The sequence below is a fragment of the Battus philenor genome, unplaced genomic scaffold (genome assembly GCF_028537555.1).
Source record: "Battus philenor isolate CCGP_79_NKW_IND1 unplaced genomic scaffold, ilBatPhil1.0.hap1 SCAF_14, whole genome shotgun sequence".
Classification (NCBI taxonomy): Eukaryota; Metazoa; Arthropoda; class Insecta; order Lepidoptera; family Papilionidae; genus Battus; species Battus philenor.
The window spans coordinates 1,274,437-1,295,605 of record NW_027181676.1 but is presented as its reverse complement, the minus strand read 5'-3'; the positions used below and the strand labels follow the sequence as shown (position 1 = coordinate 1,295,605).

Genomic DNA, 21,169 nt, shown 5'->3' with positions numbered 1-21,169 from the left:
TATGTTATAATTTTTTTTGAAATAGTAAAAATAGCTGAGAAAGGAATATAACACGAAGTAAAGAAAAATGAAATTTGGACGGAGCTGGTTCTGAGCCCAGTGCGGGGTTCCATTGAGAAAATGAAACATAATGACAGCTAATTTAACCGGAAAATAACTTTTTTTTTTAAACAAATTATAAATACATAGATAGTTTTGATATAAAGAAACTGTATTAATTAGATATAAGGAAGTAAACAGTGTTCTGTAACATGTTATTCGTTGTTTCGAAATCAATAATTCGGTTTTAAATACTAAGAGTCTAGATGCATTGAGTTTACACCTAATGTTACATGTCAAAATTGTACTTTTCTTATTAACAATTAACAAAAAACTTAACAATGAAGCGTTAGAATTTACTGTCTCGACTTTACTTAGGAATATCTTTAGAAAAAAGTTTCATTGGGACCCCATCTCTCAACTCGAGACGTTTTTGAAATGAGACAACGACAGTAAATACGACTCGACTAATTTATTTTACTTATTTTAAAACTATTTTGTTTTACAATATTTTATAACGGGACAGTGCCGCCAAGAGCTGTGCGTGCAATTTATTTCCTGAGAGAAGTTTAGAAAGTAATTTGTGTTTAAATACTTATCAGAAAAGCAGTTATATATAAGTTTGGATAGTTTGTTCGCAACTTATGTCGTTGAATACGACGTGTTTAGGTTAAAAAAGTTTATCAAAATAAACAAATGCGTAATACAGTACTAAACATTGTGAGAACGTTTGTGATAGTGATAAAATATCGGTCTTTGCAGTGCGTTCTTATCACAATGCATTTGAACCGATTAATATCGTTAATCATCATTAATTCTAAATTTGAAAATATTTTCGATAATTTCAACATTAACGCGCTTTTAACTGTAATCTGTGGCAAGGGTTCTAATACAAAACTTTATAGAAAAAAAATCTTGACTTTAATGTAGGCCAGTATTTTTCAGCCTTTTATGTGCCATGCCCCAACTAAGCCTTTCTAATTTTTACTCCCCCATATGTAACATATATATTTTTATATGAAAGCGTAAGGGTTAAGTTCATGTCGAGTCCATTTTCAAATTGCTCCCCTGTAGAGCGTGGGCCCCATGTTGGGGAATGCTGATGTAGACTCTTTTCAAGAGACTTGAAATTCTTCTATGATACACAAGTGATCATTGTAAAATATCTAAAGTGGATCATTATATTAAAGTTAATAAAAGTACGATTTAATAATGAACAAGAGATTCTCCTTTTACCACATTTATCACTTATATACCTATTTATAAATAGACTGGGATTACGGGAGCAGTTCGGAGCCCTATCGGCATGCCGACACGCACGGCGTAGGTAGGTAGAGGCCGCGCCAGCGAAATCACAAATACCGAAAGTAAATACCGAATCACCAATCAGTCTGCCCGCACGCATCGTAAGGGGAGGACGTGCCGCAGTCACTCGTCCGATCCTTTGTTTATTTTCGTTTGTGATGTGAAACAATAATGTTGTTCAATATACACATTAGTTGTAGTGTAATACAGTTATAACGAATGGAGTGGTTAAAGAGGTTGTTCGGACGGGCGGAGGAGATCCCGCGGGAAGTGGAAGATGAAGATGCCCTGGAGACTGCGCTGGAGCATCGTCAGCGATGGCGTAGCGTCTACGTCATATATTTCACCATGTTCCAGATGTCCCTTGGGTTCAGCATCGTTCTTACAGGCGTCTGGCCTTATCTTGACATGGTATTTATTCACTTTCTCTCGATTATCTTTATTTTATATCACCGAGACCTTATCAATGTAGTATATGATACATTTAAGTACATTTTCTTAGATAAATAACATGTAAAATGTGTATGAATAGCATTTAAATCTTGTTATTAATGGTCAGATATAAAACAAATAATCCGAGAATAGAGTCTGAATGTGTTGTTTATTATACACTTATATTATTTATTCATATTAATTTACATTTCGTACCATTTATAACGATTATTTGTGTATGTCATGGAAAGTGAAAAGTGTAAATGATACAAGAATTTGATAATTAAAATATGTTTTTGTTCCCTTATAATGGCATCTTTCAACTTAAGTTCTGAATGCTCCGTGACATAAAAAGAGCCCACAACAAACCTAGTCAGGTTGTTTTGTAATAACAAATAGTAATTCTTAAACAGTTTTATCTGTTTTCAATGTTTTCAAGACATATCAAAGATACACGTGTTTTATGAATAAATTATCATTGTATACACTTGTTAAAGATAAACATATTACTCGTATATGTAGATATAATTATACTTACGAAAGGAACATTAAAATGGCTGCACATTGTGTCTTTGTACCGTACGTTTGTTTTCTTTTAGTAAAAGTTTTGTCCATGGGAGGTCTTATCTAATGGGTCACAAATATATGAGAGGCCAACGACCGTAGAATTTATTACGTTATATTCATATTATCAGTAACAAATTTAACTACATTTTTACTCCGGATAATTATAACGAATAGTTTTTTCTTGGCAAAATATACGTAGGGTTAATTGTCAGATTTTATTTTCTTTTTAATCGAACTTTTTAATGCTTAGGCATTATTTTTCTTCCAATAGTTAATAACTTTCTGCTAGTTAAATTATAATATTTTTTGTGATAATTTATAACTAATGATAATTGTTTTGTTTAAAAATAATGATATAATTATAAAAAAAAAACAATTTCGTAACATTAAGATTTAAATCGATTTTTTATTAACGAAAATTGATTTGAATGTAACACCCAACACACTATATTACTAAAGCAATTAAGGTTAATGATTTCAAGATATTTAATAGACCTTAGTTCTGTTTAGTATTTCACATTTACTTAAATATTATAATTTCTGTTTAGATACATATGCCACAGATTAAACAACTGCATGATGTTGTAAATTAATACTATTATTATATGTATTTGAAATGAAGTTGTCGTGAACGAGTACAATGAGATTATAATCTATTTATCATTGTGTATTTATCATAAAATTATTCTCATATTGTCAGAGGAACAATGCGTGATATATATAAATATATTAAAGACATAAGTTAAAGTATTTATTTTATGTTGGTTTTGAGGTTGGATCGTAAAATTTAAGATCGTCTGATTTAACACAGTGCATTATTCAAAACCTGAATCTGGAAATCGATGCTTATAATAAAAAAGTAACAAGTTTGAAAAGTAGTATTTAAAAGAAGATAGAAAGTATATTCAAGGTCCCGGAAAGGTGGCGATCTTTGGGGGATTCCTTTGCCTTCCGCCTACCGATGATGATGAAAAGAAAATATGGATCACAATTTACTTTCTACTAACAGTGCCCGGAATTTCGTCCGCGTGGAGTTTAACAATTTTTTTTAGTTTAATTATTTTTCTAAAGTAACCTAAGTTACTCTTTATTACATCAGCTATCTGCCATTATATGTCCCGTCAAAATCAATCCATCTATTTCAGAAAGTAGCCGGAACAAACAGACAGATAAACAAAATTGATAAAAATTGTAATTCTTGTAAATGAACCGTATATCAATATATAATATGCATGTACTAAAAAACGATAATTTTAATATTACTAACAGACTCAACAATTTTATTTATTTAAATAGATGACGAGGTGAGTACGGAGGTCATAGAATGACATGATTTTTTTTATCTATAACAATGAGCTTTTTACTTTGGCTTTTATTGGGTAGCACCGTATTTTGTTTACTTACTTTGAGTCATGGCATATTAGTATAATATATATCATGAGGCAAGAGCCCAAAAAGTCATATTTTATAGTACCGTTAAAGAAACTGGTTTTCGATACTAAATTAACTCGCATTTTACTACAATAAACTTCATTATAGTTTTAATATTAAGACGTTCTCTGTTGGACATAGGTCTCTACAAAGACTTACAATAAGACCGATTCGAAGCGGCCTTCGTTGGTCTTCCGATGACATAGTCAAGTTGTTTATCCAACTAGTGGATGGACGTTCAAATTCGCATTGAATTTATCGCCCATGGTCTCCAATCCAAAACTTTAATCCTTTGATTGCCTTAATCTAGATCTGCTCAAGCTGTCCATCTGCCTTAGGAGAGATTTGTCCGGAAACGACAAAAGCTATATTTTATCGAATACCTCTTAAAATACAGTTCAAAATGCATTTTAATCCAGATATACTGCAGATTATAGATAAAAACAAGGATTTGTTTCCGAACGAAAAATACAGAGTGTCTAAACACCAACGCGTTACTCGCTCGTCGTAATGTGGTGGGATTGTAGGGTTTGTGCCTGGCAAACCTTTGGCATACGAGAGGTTAAGGATCCATCGGCCATCTATTTTGTGCCCAATGCCACTTGAACCACTTTTCTATTTCGGTTATTTCGTGGCCTGTATAAACTCTATATTTATTTTTAATATTATATTTATATTATTTACCACTTTAGATCATTTTTAGGTCACTTTTGTTCGTCAAAATAAAGCCAGACAAGCTCAATTAGAGGAAATTAGCATATTTTGATCACCTTTTTAATAATAACTTACAACTTGATAAAACTGTTGGAATTCCATACGCGTTCTGATATGAGAAGTCTATATATAGACATGCGCTCTTCTTATTTATATATAAACACGTATGTTGTTAATGTTTTAACTTTTGTATTGTTGTTGTTGATCTTTGTTAGTTTCAAATAATTCAAGATATATGACATGTAACAGGTGACGCAAAAGTAACGTCATAATGTGAATGTGCCTTAATTTTTACAAATGGCGGCAAATGTCACTGCGCTTTGACATTTACGATGTAAAAATATGTAAGATTAGCTGTCAATAAGTCATGGAGTATGTCTATGTATTTACATGTACACGATATTACTTTTGTAACATCTTTTATATCTTTTGGAAATTATCGATGTCACTCCATTAGTTTCTAGTAGAACTGGATCCTCCATTTTTCGAAGATTATAAGGTTGTCAGTCCAGCTTTTTCTACATAATTTTTTATAGTCTTTGGGTTTTAATACAGAAATCTAAGATCCCAGCCATTTTTTGTCACTTTAACTTCCTATTCCGCTGGGCGGCTAATACAATTTCTAATAATAAATTCAGATATATTCCGAAAAAAAATTATATTCACTCTTTTGAAATTTCCTTAACGTAGTTCGATATATGGAAGGAAAGTATGGACAGGTATGAAAGAGTTGAGAAGGACGAAAGATGAGTATGGAAAAAAAATGTATTTTTTTTTAATGTAAATAAAGGCTGTCTACCCATGACAGGGGTTGAACGATAGACTTCAAAACGAGGATATTTAAAAAAAAGCAGTAGATAAATACATTCCTGACACTAATATATTATTTAAATATAGTTTCATTTGTAGTAGATTTTTTTTATTTCTTTTGAAATTTAAATAAGAGAATTTTTATAAAACGAATACAGTTGCTTACAGAGAACACATTCCTAATGTCAACACCTTAGTATAATTTACATTTAATTATATATTCATACATAAATATTAAGATGAAATCCGTTTATTCTAAATTGGAATTTTTAACAGAACCTTTATTGATCGTCAACTTATTGTTAAAATATTTTTAATCTATTTTATTTTTGACTCTACTCTGCTTCGCAAGGTGTTATAGTTGCGGAGAAAAAGCAGGAAGAAACACCACAGCAACACATCTTTTAATAAACTTTAACACAGATTTATACATATACTCTTTATTATTAGCATAAATTAAATCAAAATAATCAGACGACATCACTGTATGTTTTCTTTTTGTTTTCTTTTTTTTTCACTGTTTGTTTATTCACTTTCATCAATGTTTGTTTTCTTTTTCAACAGATAAATGTAAGCTAATAACTTTGATTTGCCAATTTGATTTTTTTTAATCATAACAATGTCGATGGCCAGCACGATTAATAATTTGACGTAAACAAAATCGTTTACATTGCGGTCGGTTGTTTTCCCGCGCTTTCTATTTTCGGATTTCTGGCATTCGCAACATGATGGACATGTATTGTTTTACGTCGGATTCTGGCCACTGATGTATTTGACGGGCATCGTATCACGTTTTATATGTTATTTTATCTATATATATTGCATCATTTGTTTTAATAATACAAGGTAATCTTTATTTGTGTAACGAAAAACTCGGACGGATTTTTTGTGGTCATAATCAACATTAAAGCGTTTGTCGTCCACGGCTGGACATAGGCCACCCTCTATAGATTTACAATAGGATCGATTAGAAGCGGTTTTCGCCCAGCGCCTTGTGAATAATGTCTATTCTGGTCACTTTGACCATATAGAACTTTAATATCACTTAAAAATCTTTCACATTCTTAAACAGTATTTACTAACGTGGGGCCTATGCCTCACAGGTGGAAAATTTGATTATTGAAGAGGGCAATTCAAAGTGGGCTACATATATATATTTATGTGACATAGTGGGGGTCTAAGAATTTTAGAAAGGCTACAGTGAGACATGACACAAAGGTTGTAAAGTACTGCTCTTATAAGACGTTTTCCCAAGTTTTTTTTGATAAATACTGTAATAGTCGTTATATAGGATGATCGGATTTAGGTGTTAAATTTATAGAAGTAAAAATATAGTTTTCAATTCACATAATGTAGAATTTGACCTTTTAGACCACAAGGCAAGAGATTTCGCTTCACAGGCAGCGAATGATAAATACATAGTGGACGCTGTGTTTGGCACTAATCGGTGTAACATAATTCCTGAAAATGCCCCGTGGAGGGGTGAAATACGTGTTGAGTGATTTAACGGTGGCAGTTGTGTTTTTCGTATTTCGCATTGTTTGCCGCATACGCATTTATCAGCGGGCTGGCGGGCGGTGCACTTTGTTGCACGACTACCACTGCATGAACGGAAGTGGTTAAATATTGGTCCTTATCTTACTTAGGGTGGTCTTTCGCTAGGTAACGCCTGATTCCATTAAATAAAATATAGTTTTTTTCTTAGCAAAAAACATTAAAGATTATAACATCATCCATTTCCCTGTATAAAGTGATCATTCTGAAATATTTTACATTTTTTTTTTATTGAAACGAGACAGGTCAATAACTGGGGGCTGTATAAAGTCTAGAGGGACAGATACAAAATAATAATTAATATATAATATATATATATATATATAATTAATAATATAATAATAATGTAGATGTAGTAGAGTGCCCAATTTGATCTATAAACGCGCCTGTTCAGCTTGGTATGCTATATATGTAGTAATCCGAATTTCGGTAACCAACTTTTTTATATAAATAAGCTATACATTCACCCCTTTTAAATACAATATACTGATAAACAATCATCCTGTGTTAATTTAATCGATTTAACACAAATTTTGTAATCGTTTCAATGCTTCGAACACCGAACGCAACGAAAACGGTGACGCAGCGCTTTTACGTTATATATATCTCTATATATATATATATATATATATATATATATATATATATAGATATATATATATATTCTTGCAAGAATTACTTTGCAGTCAATGGGGTAATCGATTTTTCTGAAAATATTTTCATTACGTTTGTTATTGTTTTCGAAATAGCAAATGACAGTATATAAGCTGTACATTCACCTAATTAAATCTTTTATGTTTACATTTAATTAATCTGTATGTACATTTTGAAATTTCGTAAAAAAAACGTTTTATTAGGGGGACCGGAAAGTAGTGTCGTTTCTGTCGACATATTTTGAAAAACTGATTGATTTGTTACCGATCCGGCATTGATTTTGTATACTAGATATCAAAAGGTTGTTGATAACGAAGGAGAATATATTGTTGATTAGAAATAAAAACTTGTTAAAAATGTAGTCGTGTGCCGTGATGATATAATATCACACATCACCGTAATCATCTTTGTGGAGATGCCAGTCATCACCTGAGGTATACAAGTGGTCAGACGTGGTAAAGCTTGGTTGATAAGACACACTTGAGAGGTTTCAGTATGTTCGATTAGAATATTTCGTTGTTGTTATAAAATATGTGAATTAGGTGTGTCAGAGAGAAGGAAAATCTGATTTTCATGCAACATAATTGTATGTAATATGAATACATGTAATTTGCTCAACACCCGTCTTAGAAGACCTTGAAAGTGTGAAACACTGTCCGTGTCGATCTTTTAAAACAATTATCTATTTATTTGTAGTTATCATTTGTAAATCATCATCTAGGGTTTAGGTTAAGGTTCTTAGGCAAGAAAACCAATATTTACTGTGACTTGAACTAACAACATAGATAAATGTGTCGCATCAATGTACAGGACCCGGCGATAAATATTGCACATCGACATTTGGAAAGAGACAATCGGCTAATTTAGTCTTCGTAGAGCACTATCTCTGTCCCACACTACCTATGTGACGTTTTGTCAGTCGTTGTATATTGTGCTACATAGATAATGGTGTACAAAGAAATTAGACGATTGTCTCTTTCTAAAGGTCGATGTGCAATATTTATCGCCGGGTAATGTATTAACATGAAAAAAAGTACGTCTCCTACACATGTACTAAAAACGCATCAACATTATTTATTTAGGCACAACAAAATAGAATTTAAATTCTTATGTACTTAAAAATATTATTAACACTGTTTTATTTATTTACTATGTGTGCCTCGCGACTTCGTCAGCGTGGAATTCAACAACATTTTTTCGTTTTTTTTTATTTATGCGAGCTGGCCATGAATATCACAATTTACATAAATTCTCATGTCATCATTAGTTCGCTGTTTTCAATTCAAATCAACATGAACTGTCACAGCAATATATGAAATTCATTGCAACGACAGTGGCGCCGTCTGTCGAAAATTGTTTATACTAACTTAGAAACCTTCGTGGGGTAATGCACAACAACTTTGCTAAAGATCATCACGTGATCAAATGCATAGTTTACGATTTTATAAAGGACATACAGACATTCATTTTTGTATATATAGATTAAGTTTTGAACTATTTTTTATAGTTAAAACAGGACATCGGCTATAGAGTCAGCTAGAGTTAAAATATAACAGACAATGCGATCGAAGCGAAGTTCTTATAAACATGTTCACTAATAGTCTAGACGCGTGGCTAAACATAGTGATTATCACAAGACACTATATTCTTCAAGCAAATACTCTATTGTTTTAAAACATTAAAATACATCACTTAACATCTTACGAAATACAAGTTGATTGGTTATAAGTGTATAAGCTTGCAAAAACGTCAAAAGTTTTAACACCTATTTCCATCATCCTGTGTGAAATTATTACTCTGAAATACATTTTTTTTTCTTTTAAAATACGATATGCCAATAATACATAGTCTACAGCACTGTTTTACAATGAACTGCTTACACCCCACAGGGAGGCAGTTTGATTATTAAAAAGGGACAATTCCAAAATGGCGTCGACGCGAGTTTAACCTTTTCGCTTTAATATAGAAATAATATATGTAACATAGGAGGCATAATAATTTTAAGATGTGGCATTTTACAAAAAAGGTTGGTAAACACAGGCCCATTGGGGCAAATACTCAATAATAATTAAATTTAATATATATGTTGTTATCCAAATTTTGAAATGATTTTTTTTACTATATTAGATTAGGTTATTTTTATGTAAATGATATATTATATTATAAATTTAGAGCTTTTAAATCTTATATATACATAAATAATCATCCTGTGGTAATTTAGTTGAAGATTATATCTACGTTGAAGGAAGTTGTGGTCAAGTATAAGCGTATCAAATAATAAGTATCAGGTGTTTTCATTTTTCCCGCCAATTTACATGTAACAGATTATATAAAATTAACAATTCAAAATGGCGCAATTCAATGTCGTATTTACAATTGCAAAAGAACATCGAAGCGTTATAATGATGTTTAGAATTAAATGATATCAACATAGTGTCACGTCCATTGTTGTGGAATATAATTAATACATTACGAAACAAAATAAAAATAATGAAAACGATTGTTGCCTGGTGACTTGACATATATTTATTATCACTTACATTTCACTTGATATTTTGAAATGATTTTACTTTTATCTTGTTATGTATTTGAATTTATTTAAAAAATATTTTGAATTTAGATGCTCCCACGTTTTATACAGGATGAGTAGTTTTAAAAACTTTATACAGATGAATGTGTAGTTCATATGCTGTCAAATAATGCACGATGTATTTTGTTATTATCTGTCCTTGCAGATTTAGTAATGTCAGTAGCTATAATCCTATTCTTTTGTAGTCGGTATATACAAATTTAAATAAATAAATATTTTGTTTTGTATAAATTGCATTATTATTTGTTTTATATTAAAAATAAATTTATTATAAAAACTAGTTATAGATTATATATGTGATAATATCTGTGTCTATAACTTCCAATTTCAAACGAAATGAAACTGGGCGTTGACAATTGAGAAAAATTGGGTTAAAAGTGAGAAGAACTTCGCATTTTGTTGCCTTAATTTGCGTTATTTCATTTTTATGAGATATTTCCGGTAACAATTTGATACAACTGCGTGATTCATGTTTTGTTTCGACCTAACGAAGCCGATATGTACAAATAGCGGTCACAGGTCACCGGTCCAACACTTCGTGTTGCTAAATAGTCTGCTATTGTTAAAGCTTTGTTCATCTTTGTCTTTATAGACAAAGCTATAGCAACTTATAGCAGTTCACGCTAATATTATAACATTTATAGCAAACAATATTATCTTTTTTTAACACCTGTCAGTTTTTCCCCGCCATTTATATTTAAGGTTATTTAATTATATATTAGATCAGAGTTCCCCAAACTTTTTTGTGTCGTAGACCCCTTGCCATGTTTTTCCGTGTTGGGTAGGCCCCCTACTTACCTGATATTGATTTCCTGTAAATTTCTAACTGTAGTGCAGTTTTGTGTTTAAAAACTTAAAGTAAAAACACATGTTAATTTATACATTTATTAATTGAAATTCAATTAAAACTACTCAAAATAAAATTTTGTATCTGTTATGTAAAATATACGTAACATTAAATAAACATAAAATAAACTTTAAATAAAATAACATTAGCAATAAGTCAATATTTTTAGTGAGAAGGATGAACCTGATGCTTTAATAATAAATTATCAACTTTTGGCGTCAATTTTGTAAGGGTTAATCTTAAATCTCCTCGGCTAATAATGTCCAGTCTGTGGACCTCCATTTTCATTTCATGGACCCCCAAATTTTTTTTTACCGATGTAGACCCCTTGCAGGTTGTCATAGACCTCTAGGGGTCGATATAAACCACTTTGGGAATCACTGTATTAGATAAGAAAATATAGCGAATTGTTAGATATGAGAGAGAGATATATCGAAGTATAGACAGAACCGTGTATGGTGCTTGGAGTTGACAATCCACGTAGTGAATTTAAGAAGACCTCCTTGTTCCTTTCAACTAATTTGATACTGACAATAGTACTTTGAAAGTTTGTTGCAAAAAACCTTCAGAAATTTAGAAAAAAATAGTAGTTACACGTCTCGCTGCCTCCATCGTATATAAATCCGTCGACATTGTTCGACCGCAAAGATATTTATGGGATGATATATGTGATATTATGTTGAACTAGAAACTTGAGCAGTATTCAAAGTGTAAATTATATAAGATTGCATCCGGTATTAAACCCACGACCTATGATTAAAAATCTCATTCCTCTACCGTTTAGCTACCGCAGTTCAACTAGAAATAAATACATTGTACATACAAATTAAATATGTATTTATTCATGCCATTTCATTAAATAGGTCATATTACTTATTGACCTTATGGTCTTTAAGTATAATTATCCAAGGAAAATTGTCACATGTTTCAATGTACTTGAAAATAATAATAAGTTCGATCTAAAATACGACAATGCAGTATTTTTATATATTACTGTGGAATATTCTGGAAGTTTTTCTCTCAATTGTTTTATCCGATTTTGATTTGATTTAAGATATTTTAGATCACTAGAGAGAGCGAGAGGAAAGACGTCAATGAACCTATATTTCATAAAAGACCACAGATTAGTCACGATTTGTTTTTTTTTTTAAATTCAAAGTGTCAAAGGCACAAACTCAATTAGTGTTTATTGTGGAACGCAAGCGTGTCGCACTAAAACACAATAATTTATTTTTTATCTATATTTTAATTCAAAGTAACAAATTATACTTATCTAAGTAAGGTTATATGAATAAGTAATGTATGCATACTTACATATTCGTACGTAATTGTGACCTTAGCTGTTGCGAAAGGAATTTACATTTAAAAAAAATAATAAATGTTGCATTTATTTATAGGTTATGTTACATGCATTTTTTTGGGTTTATCGATGTTTCATGTAAAAAATTAAGTTTCTATAATTAATTGTATATTTGTATTTATTTTTATAAATAGTCACCCAGCTATAGTGTTCTTTTTTCAAATTCGTTAAACATTTCTTCTGATTATTTATAAATCATTAACGTCACTTTTTTTCTATATTTTTTTGTCGAATTAAATTCAAGTCAGCCTGTAATTTTAAATTGATGATTAGCTGTCTATAACACACGGTTTTTTTTAGTATCATCCGTCTCGCTTTGGCATTAAAATTTGATACAAAAGACCTTATCTCTTTGCTTTTCTCTTTGTATAGTATAGTATAGTATATATATTAGCTCGCGACCTATCTTTGTATATTATCTCATGTGTGTCTGACACAAAGTCCCGTATAAACAGTAGCTACCGTCATGTCAATTTATGGCGGACTTACGGAACGGAGCTGTCAAAATTCCCCCTCCACCTGTTGCACCAATACCTAAGGCGCGGTACACCGGTTTCGGTAACACTATAGTATTTTGTTTTTGTTTCGGAACATAACACCTTATGCGTTGTTAAATTCGTGCACGTGATTTGTTAGTATAGTTGTGTTTATTTACACTTCTAGTGTTTCTGGGTTTATGTAATATCGAATGCAGCGAAGCCGAGCGAGACATTGCGTAGATGTTATAATAAATCTTTTTTCTTAATTTTAATTCACTTTATGTGTTTTTAGTAGACGTTATCGCAAGGTTAGTGCTATGATATCTCTTTCTCACCGAGACTCGGACACACAGATTGTGTTATGGTTCCTTAAGAGTGTGATGACTTTCTCGTCCACTTAACATTCAAAGTTTCGAAATTCGAAACTAATTGTCCTTGAGATTACTATCGAGTGGCAGTCCAGGTTCTTCGAAGGTACCTCTGAATATAATCACAACATGGAGCGTTCATCCAAGCGATCTAAGACCTCGACGGCCTCGAGGCTTCGCAGGGAGACTCCGTAACTGAGTGTTATTACTTCGTATTGAACTCTGTCCTGTTCTGTGCAACCTTTGTAATATGAGTGATGTTCTTCGTCGCCCACCAGGAAGGTGATGTTACTTGCTTTAATACTTTCTTCTAGATCTGTCTAGAAGACAGACCGAAGTCTGTTAAAGCACCTTTAGGTCCCAATGCCTGTTGAACGAGCGATTTGCCCGCCGTCTCTTCGGACGAGCAATTCTTCGAGCTACGTCGGTGACTTTGGTTCATCTGCAGATCATTTTTAATTTATACATTGCAATAATTTGGCAATAAATAAAAATGTCGTTACATTTTAATGTGTATGTCAATGCCAAGTTTATTTAGACGAGTTCCTCTGGCGACTAATGAATGTGTTTTTTTTTAAAGTGTCGTAGTCGAAAAACAAATTTTGATTTATTTATAGATTATAAATATTTTAAAATACTAGCCATTCCGGGGACTTTGTTCTCGTGAAATTTAAGTACAATTTTTTTTACTTTTTTTTTGTTTTAAAAAATCTAAAATAGAAGTAGGCTAACCTAATCTAAGCTTATAAAATCAGCTATTTGTCAGTATCAGTCAACTTAAAATAGGTCTAGTTATTTTGGAGATAAACTATACTAAACCGACAACATATAGTAAAATAAAAAAAAATATATATTAGGGAGACCGGAAAGTAATGTCGTTTTAAGTTAAATTCACACGACAACATTTCTAACAAGTTTTTTATTTCTAATCTACAATATATTCACCTTCGTTATCAACAACCTTTTGACATCTAGTATACAAAATCAATGCCGGAGCGGTAACAAATCAATCGGTTTTTCTGTAAAATATTTCGACAAAAACGACATTACTTTCCGATCCGCCTAATATTATAGACCATTCTTCTTTCTTCTTCTATAGATCGACATGGTGGTATCAAATATGTCTGCCAACTGCCCAGGCGCTTCTATCTATGGGCTCACTCACTGTGTACCTTAATATTAAATTTCTTTGTCTGTTGCCTTTGTGACTGACGTCCACTGCTGTACATTGGCATCTTCAATAAAATTTTGAATAGAACCGGTTGGAGGCGATTTGCATACGGCGTCTGTGGACATTAACAAGTTATATTGTAAGAAAAGGACCAATATTTAGCCACTTTCACACACGCAGTGGTAGTCGTGCAACAAACCCCTGGGCGAAACACGTGTTGAGTGATTTAACGGTGGCAGTTGTGTAATTCGCATTGTTTGCCGCATGCGCATTTATCAGTGGGCTGGCGGGCGGTGCCCTTTGTTGCACTACTACCACTGCATGTGCGGAAGTGGCTAAATATTGGTTCTTTTCTTACTTAGGATGGACTTCCGCAAAATAACGCCTGATTCCATTAAAGTCATATTGTGTCTCATGTGGACAATGCAGGATGCATATGTGGTCTGTCCACAGGAACTTGAACTTGCTAATCCGCTGGGACATATCCGTTACTTCATTCTTCTTCATTCTTCATTATAAAACAATATATTTAATTTTCATATTGGAGGTACATATAGAATTTTGTACATATATATATTTTGATATTGACAGTTACAACCGGGCACGAAGAAAGAAATGTTGGGCGTGGCGGTCGGAGCGAGTCCTCTGGGACAGTTGCTGCTGTCCCCACTGCTGGGCCTGTGGGCAAATCGCGCCGGCGTGAGGCCACCGCTCGCCGCCACGTTGGGTCTCTTCGTGTTAGCGTCCGCTCTCTACTCCCAGCTCCATCTCACCAGACCATACGCACTTCATTGCATGATCGCAGCTAGATTCCTTATAGGAGTCAGTTCATGTAAGTTTTTTATATTATAACATTAAATATGCTATAAAAAGTTTTGCTACATAGTGGGTGATAGTAGATCATAGCGCGCAGAACGATTGTCCGCTGGATAAGTTTCTGGAGTGGCGTGGTCTTCACGGTATACCAGCAAGAACTGCGAAGGATGTTCACCCATAAGGTGGACAGATAAACTGCATTAATAGAAATCTATGGTGGACGCTTACATCCAACTGTTACCACAGTTTCAGCTTTACGGCTGAAATTGATAACGATTATATTTGAAATAAATAAATAAACACGTTCACGATGAATAAGCAGTATTTATATGAGAATAATTAGTATCACTGGCCACTACGCCCACTATAGTTTTTAAAATTAAATTACTTTTGATCATTTAAAATTCGAATGCCGATTTGAATTCTGACAGTAGTTGGTGGTGGTGGTTGTGTGATTCGCCCTTTTCTTACTTCTTTTTTCTTGTTAACTTGGCACATATTGTTGTCTGTCATTAAAATTACGATTAATTTTGTATAATCTTTAATAAATTAAATAAAATGCGGTGTGCAGCGAATGTGGCGGTGGCGAGAGCCTACCTGTCAGCTGCCACCCGGGCGTCGGAGCGAACACGTGCCGTGGCTGCAGTCTCCCTCGCGCAGGTCCTTGGGTTCGTAGCCGGACCAGCTCTGCAGGCGGCGGCTGCACCGCTTGGAGCTTCCTCGGGACCCTCCCTGAGGTTCGACATGTACAGCGCACCAGGAGTTCTCAACGCGGGGCTGGGCTTCATCAACCTTCTTCTTCTTCTGCCATGCTGCTTCAAGGTCAGCGATATCGCTCTACGGGAAGCAGTGCGTGCGAGAGGTGAACGATCAGGTACATATTTGAAGACATCTCTTCTAAAAATGTAATGATGATGGTCGTGGTGATGATGATCGAGCAAAATCGAAATTGAAATAAAAGAACTTTTTATTTATAAATTAATTCCAAAGATGTATTTCGTATTACTTTCTGAATAAGTACTATGTGGTATGTTAAAACGGTTTTTACTTAAAACTTATAGAAAAAGAAGTATTGAAGTCACTGAAGCCGGACTACGTGAGCAGTTGGATGCTGGTGGGGGCTTTCTTCGTGCTGGTGTTCAACTTTGTACTGCTGGAGACGCTGGCCAGCACGCTGACCATGGAGCAGTTCGGGTGGGGCAAGGCGGAGGCGCTGCAGTACCTGGGCGCGCTGATGTCCGCCGGCGCCCTGGTGGCCTGTCTGGTCTTCGCTGTCATTCCACCTCTCACCAGGCTCGTGGAGGAACGGTTAGAATCACTTAACCTAACGCAGGAACTTGATAATATACAGTGTATGGTAGTTGAGTAGCTTAGTAGTTAAATAGCTTAGTACTTTAGTAGGTTAGTAAAATCTTTAAATATGTAACATAAATGAGAAAATTCGTACATCAGCTTACCGCCATGCAATGTCCAGTTCGTGGAGAACATTTTCGGTTCAGTAGCGTCACTTCGGCGGAACAGACTGCGGTAAGGAAAGGGTTAACATTCCTAATATCTTGTATGTTATCACTTCAAAAATGAATGTTAAAAAATACCAACTAAATAGTTTTAGAAAGGGTTCGATTCCTGATAAGTATATCGTAATTTTAACTGCTTGTCGTGCGTTGCTGATAAAAGCTACTGCGGTACAACTGATAACAAACGTTTCAAATTAGGTCAATTAGTTTAAAGTTAGAATAAGTATGAAAAAACAGTATGCATTACAACCTTTAATAGTACATTATTTGAAGCATTTGCCGGAGATATATAAATGTCAAATGAAAGTGACATTTGGCGATATTTGTAAAAATTTAGTCGCGTTCACCTTATGACATTACTTTTGCGCTACCTGTTATAAATATGAACGCTCCTAGTTTTGAAGCGCACAGTAATATACGCAGCTGGATTAAGTATGAAAAAACTGTATGTTATACAACCTTTAATATTGCCTCATTTGAAGGATTGGCCCGAGATATATAAATGTCAAATGAAAGATGACGTTTGGCGCCATTTGTAAAAATTAAGTCACGTTCACATAATTTTTTTGCGACACCTATTATAAATATGAACGCTCCTAGTTTTGTAGTGCGCAGTAATATATGCAGTTTTATCGCTACAATTCTAAAAATTAAAAGTATATTATTAAATAAATTTTATTATAGCATTCAATAGTTTTTGGTTGATCGTAATATGTGGAATTTGTTTTGTTGACTCATTTACATGATTGATATTATAATGTACACATGAAAAAAGAGCAACTGTTAAGTTTCTGGCAAGCTTGCTTACTGTATATAATCTTAAAATAATCGACGATTCAAAAGCATGTATATGCCTGCTTGAGTAAAGATATTTTGAAATTGAATTCATACCGCTCTTAATAGTGTATTGTTTCAGACTAATTATCACTCATGATTGTTTATAATTAATTTTCTCGCCTTAACATAGTCTAATTACTTTTGTAGTCAATAACAGATATTTTATATCTCCGGTACAGGGGTGAACAACCTTTTTAATCGGTGGACCAATTTAATTTTTTTTTTTCGCGGGCCGCGTATGATGCAACAGTTTCTGTATATTTGATATAGTGGCCAGTAATATGAAGAATTAATGAAGGCATTTAAGCATATGATTGGTGATATGATATTGCGTGGATCGACAGTGCGCTGATGCTGTGGGGCGGATTCCTGCCAACTTGCGTGGCGTCACTTCTCTGCATCCCGTGGGGACCAGGTCCACCACCGCTGGCTGACCCAGGACTAGCGGAGGCACATGGCGGTTGCCCCCAGGTAAGGTTTACCATGTAAAAACCAGAAATACAGGTGAACACTGCGCTCTTTGATAACTTGGTGATAATTTTCATACTTTATTTATGTATTACAGCTTAGTTGGCTATTGCTACACATATATATATATATATATATATATATATATGTATATATATACATGTATGTGTATATATATATATGACAATCTGATCTATGTCGTATCAGACCATAGACGCCCACTTCAAGGTTAACAACACCCCCCTTCAAGTGGGGGATATACCATAATACCTATAATGGCAGATTAATTGGGAGGTAGTGTGGTATTATGGTGCGGAGAGGACGTGGATGCCCATCCTCTGGAAACTTGTTTATAAGAAGCGTCAATCTCATATAATTAATAAATAAGTTGTCAAGTAAATAAGATTGTATCTTGGGAATTGAGCCCGGGATCTACAGTCGCAACGCTCTCAGTTCCCACGTTACCAGTGCTCTGTTCTGATATATGTAAAGAATGAAAAGCTTATATTTTAAAAGCTTATTCTCTTAGATTAATATTAGTAACTCCTTTATGGGAAACTATACCAGTTTAACGATACAGTACACACGCGCACTCACACGCACTCGCACTCGCGCACACACACATATATGTATATGTAAATATATTAAAGAGTTGTAGCATTCGTGTAAGAAAGTTTCTCATTGCTGGCCACTACAGCCACAATATTTAGTTATAAAAAACTCTCGCACGTTTGAATTCAAATTCGAATATGTGTTTGAATTTGGAAGCCGACTGTAAATCTACAAATTTTTGACAGATGGCGCTATTCGTCATTTCGATGAATCTTAGTACAGTTAGTTGAAAATAAAATACTTTTCGTGTCTTTTCAGGACACGCAGCCGTGGTGCGCTGAGTCCAGGGCTTTGACACTGACGCAGTTCCTGCTGGCTTACGCGTCCGTGTCGGTGGGATATCCTCTGGGTGTTACACTCATACAGACCATATTTTCCAAGGTCCTGGGCCCGAGGCCGCAGGTAATATCGCATCCAAAATATATATAAACTCTATAATTTGTTTCAGATGATACTTGATGCTGGGAGATCTTTGCCCAGCCGTGGACGTGTCCTATGATGTTTTTTCATTCGTTTAGTTTTTTTTTTTACTCTGGTATTGATTTTCAGTGACTTTTGGTTAAGGTTTTGTTCGTGGATACACAGCAATTATTCACCTGATCTATGCTGAAGATCTATTGTCCAATAGTGGACATTCTACTGCTGATATTATGATGATAATACGTTATCTTAGATCTATGTTTGGGTTTATTTTGAATTTCGAACTTACAGGATGATTGGTTATAAGAGTAAAAGATATAATTGGTTTTGCTCATTTGCTGTCAATTAATATTAAGGGTACCGGAAAGTAATGTCGCTTTAATTTAAATTCAACATCAACAATGTATTCACCTTCGTTATCAACAACCTTTTGTCATCTAGTATTAAAATCAATGCTGGAGCGGTAACAAATCAATCGGGCTTTTTGTAAAAATTGTCAATATGAAAAGGACCAATATTTAGCCACTTCCGCACATGCAGTAGTAGTCGAGCAATAAAGTGCACCGCCCGTCAGCCCGCTGATAAATGCGTATGCGGCAAACAATCGCATTGTTGCCGCATACTACTGCATGTGCGGAAGTGGCTAAATATTGGTCCTTTTCTTAATAAGAATGGACTTCCGCAAGGTAAAGCCTGATTCCATTAAATATTGTAAAAATTGATTGAAGTGAAAATGACATTGCTTTCCGGTTCTCCTGATATATTGTACACCGTAACCAAATACCAATGGTTTTAAAAATAATAGTTGACATAATGATATTATAGTAAGAAAAAGCGTTGAAAATTGAAATTAATATTAAATTAAAATTAATTATTGTTTACATCTGTTCTTTTTTGGAATTTTTTGGATCCGTTTTTCCGGACCCTTTTTTCGGACCTATCTTATTCTATGATAGGAACTTTTTCTTTCAAAATATTTGTTACATAATTTGTTAAATTAGCATTCTCTCTCTTTCACCACAACTTCTGTTATCTCTTCTTTCATCCATCACTTTCTCTATCACTACTACGGCTTGTACTTATATAACATGTGTGTTTATTTTTCTAATTTTCATTTAACATTATTGTCTATTATTTAGTATTTTAATAATTATAGGTTAATATTTACAATTAAAACTTTATCTTATACGCACCTACCTGATTTTTGGACAGGACATTTAAACTTTTTGTTTGAAAATTATTTCCACATACTTTTTTATTTCTTTACTCTTCTTTTATTCGTCATATGATCTAACTTTCCTTTCCTTTCATTGTTTAATTCTCTAGCACTCATCTATTTATTATTTTATTCACAGTTTACCAGAAGTTCTTGTTATGTCACATTCAAATAAAAAATAAATAAATTTCTTTTCAAAGACACACAAATATTTTTGTTAGCAAACATATATTCACCTCTATATATCTATATATCACCTCTATAGTTAAATCTTTAAAGTCACCCTGTATAAAAGCATCTAGTTAGAATTATTATTAACACACATTTACATAGGTTTGATATTGTATTATTGTAACAAGATTATTTTCAAATACTATATATACAGGGCGACCGAAGTTGATTCAACGAAGACAGGATTAATTAAACCATTAATTAAAATAGTTTTGTATATCTACAGGGTGTGTGGATGGGCGTGTTGACTGGCGCTGGATGCTTGTCTCGCGCCCTGGGCCCGGTGTTCGTGGCGGGCGTGTACGCGCAGCGCGGCCCGGCAGCTGCGTTCTCGGCGACGGCTGCCATCACACTGACCGCTTTGATTGCTTTACGCGCGGTCTACCCCCGTTTACAAGTTGCCCCCCTCCCAGTTCCCGTGGGCCCTGCGCCACCAACGGAACTCCAGCCGCTGCGTGATAAGCACGTTGCGGAGCCCTGAAGACTTCAGTACTGTCTTCTGGTAGCTCATTATATACTACTTCCTCAAATAGAGTCCAGAAGTCTTGCCATGGAGACAAACGGTATTCATGTAAAGATTTTTAATTCAATTTATCTCGTCTGAAGTGGTAATGGATGGATGATGATGCACGAAGATGGATGCGAGCAGTGCACGGCTGGTGCATTGTAACTCGGGCCTTTTAAGGAAGCTTAGTTTTCTAATAGATTCAGGCGTTACCTCGCGGAAGTCC

General features: G+C 34.0%; 1 protein-coding gene across 1 annotated transcript; it reads left to right on the top strand.

Annotated features, from left to right (window-relative positions):
* The first annotated feature begins 1,445 nt into the window (after positions 1–1,445).
* On the top strand, positions 1,446–20,949 carry Cln7 (CLN7/MFS domain-containing 8). The gene is made up of 7 exons (XM_068777924.1): positions 1,446–1,755; positions 14,913–15,153; positions 15,709–16,011; positions 16,199–16,445; positions 17,836–17,962; positions 18,830–18,973; positions 20,665–20,949. The coding sequence occupies exons 1-7, from the start codon at positions 1,564–1,566 to the stop codon at positions 20,917–20,919; spliced, it is 1,509 nt and encodes a 502-aa protein (XP_068634025.1). The 5' UTR covers positions 1,446–1,563; the 3' UTR covers positions 20,920–20,949.
* The last annotated feature ends 220 nt before the right edge of the window (positions 20,950–21,169 follow it).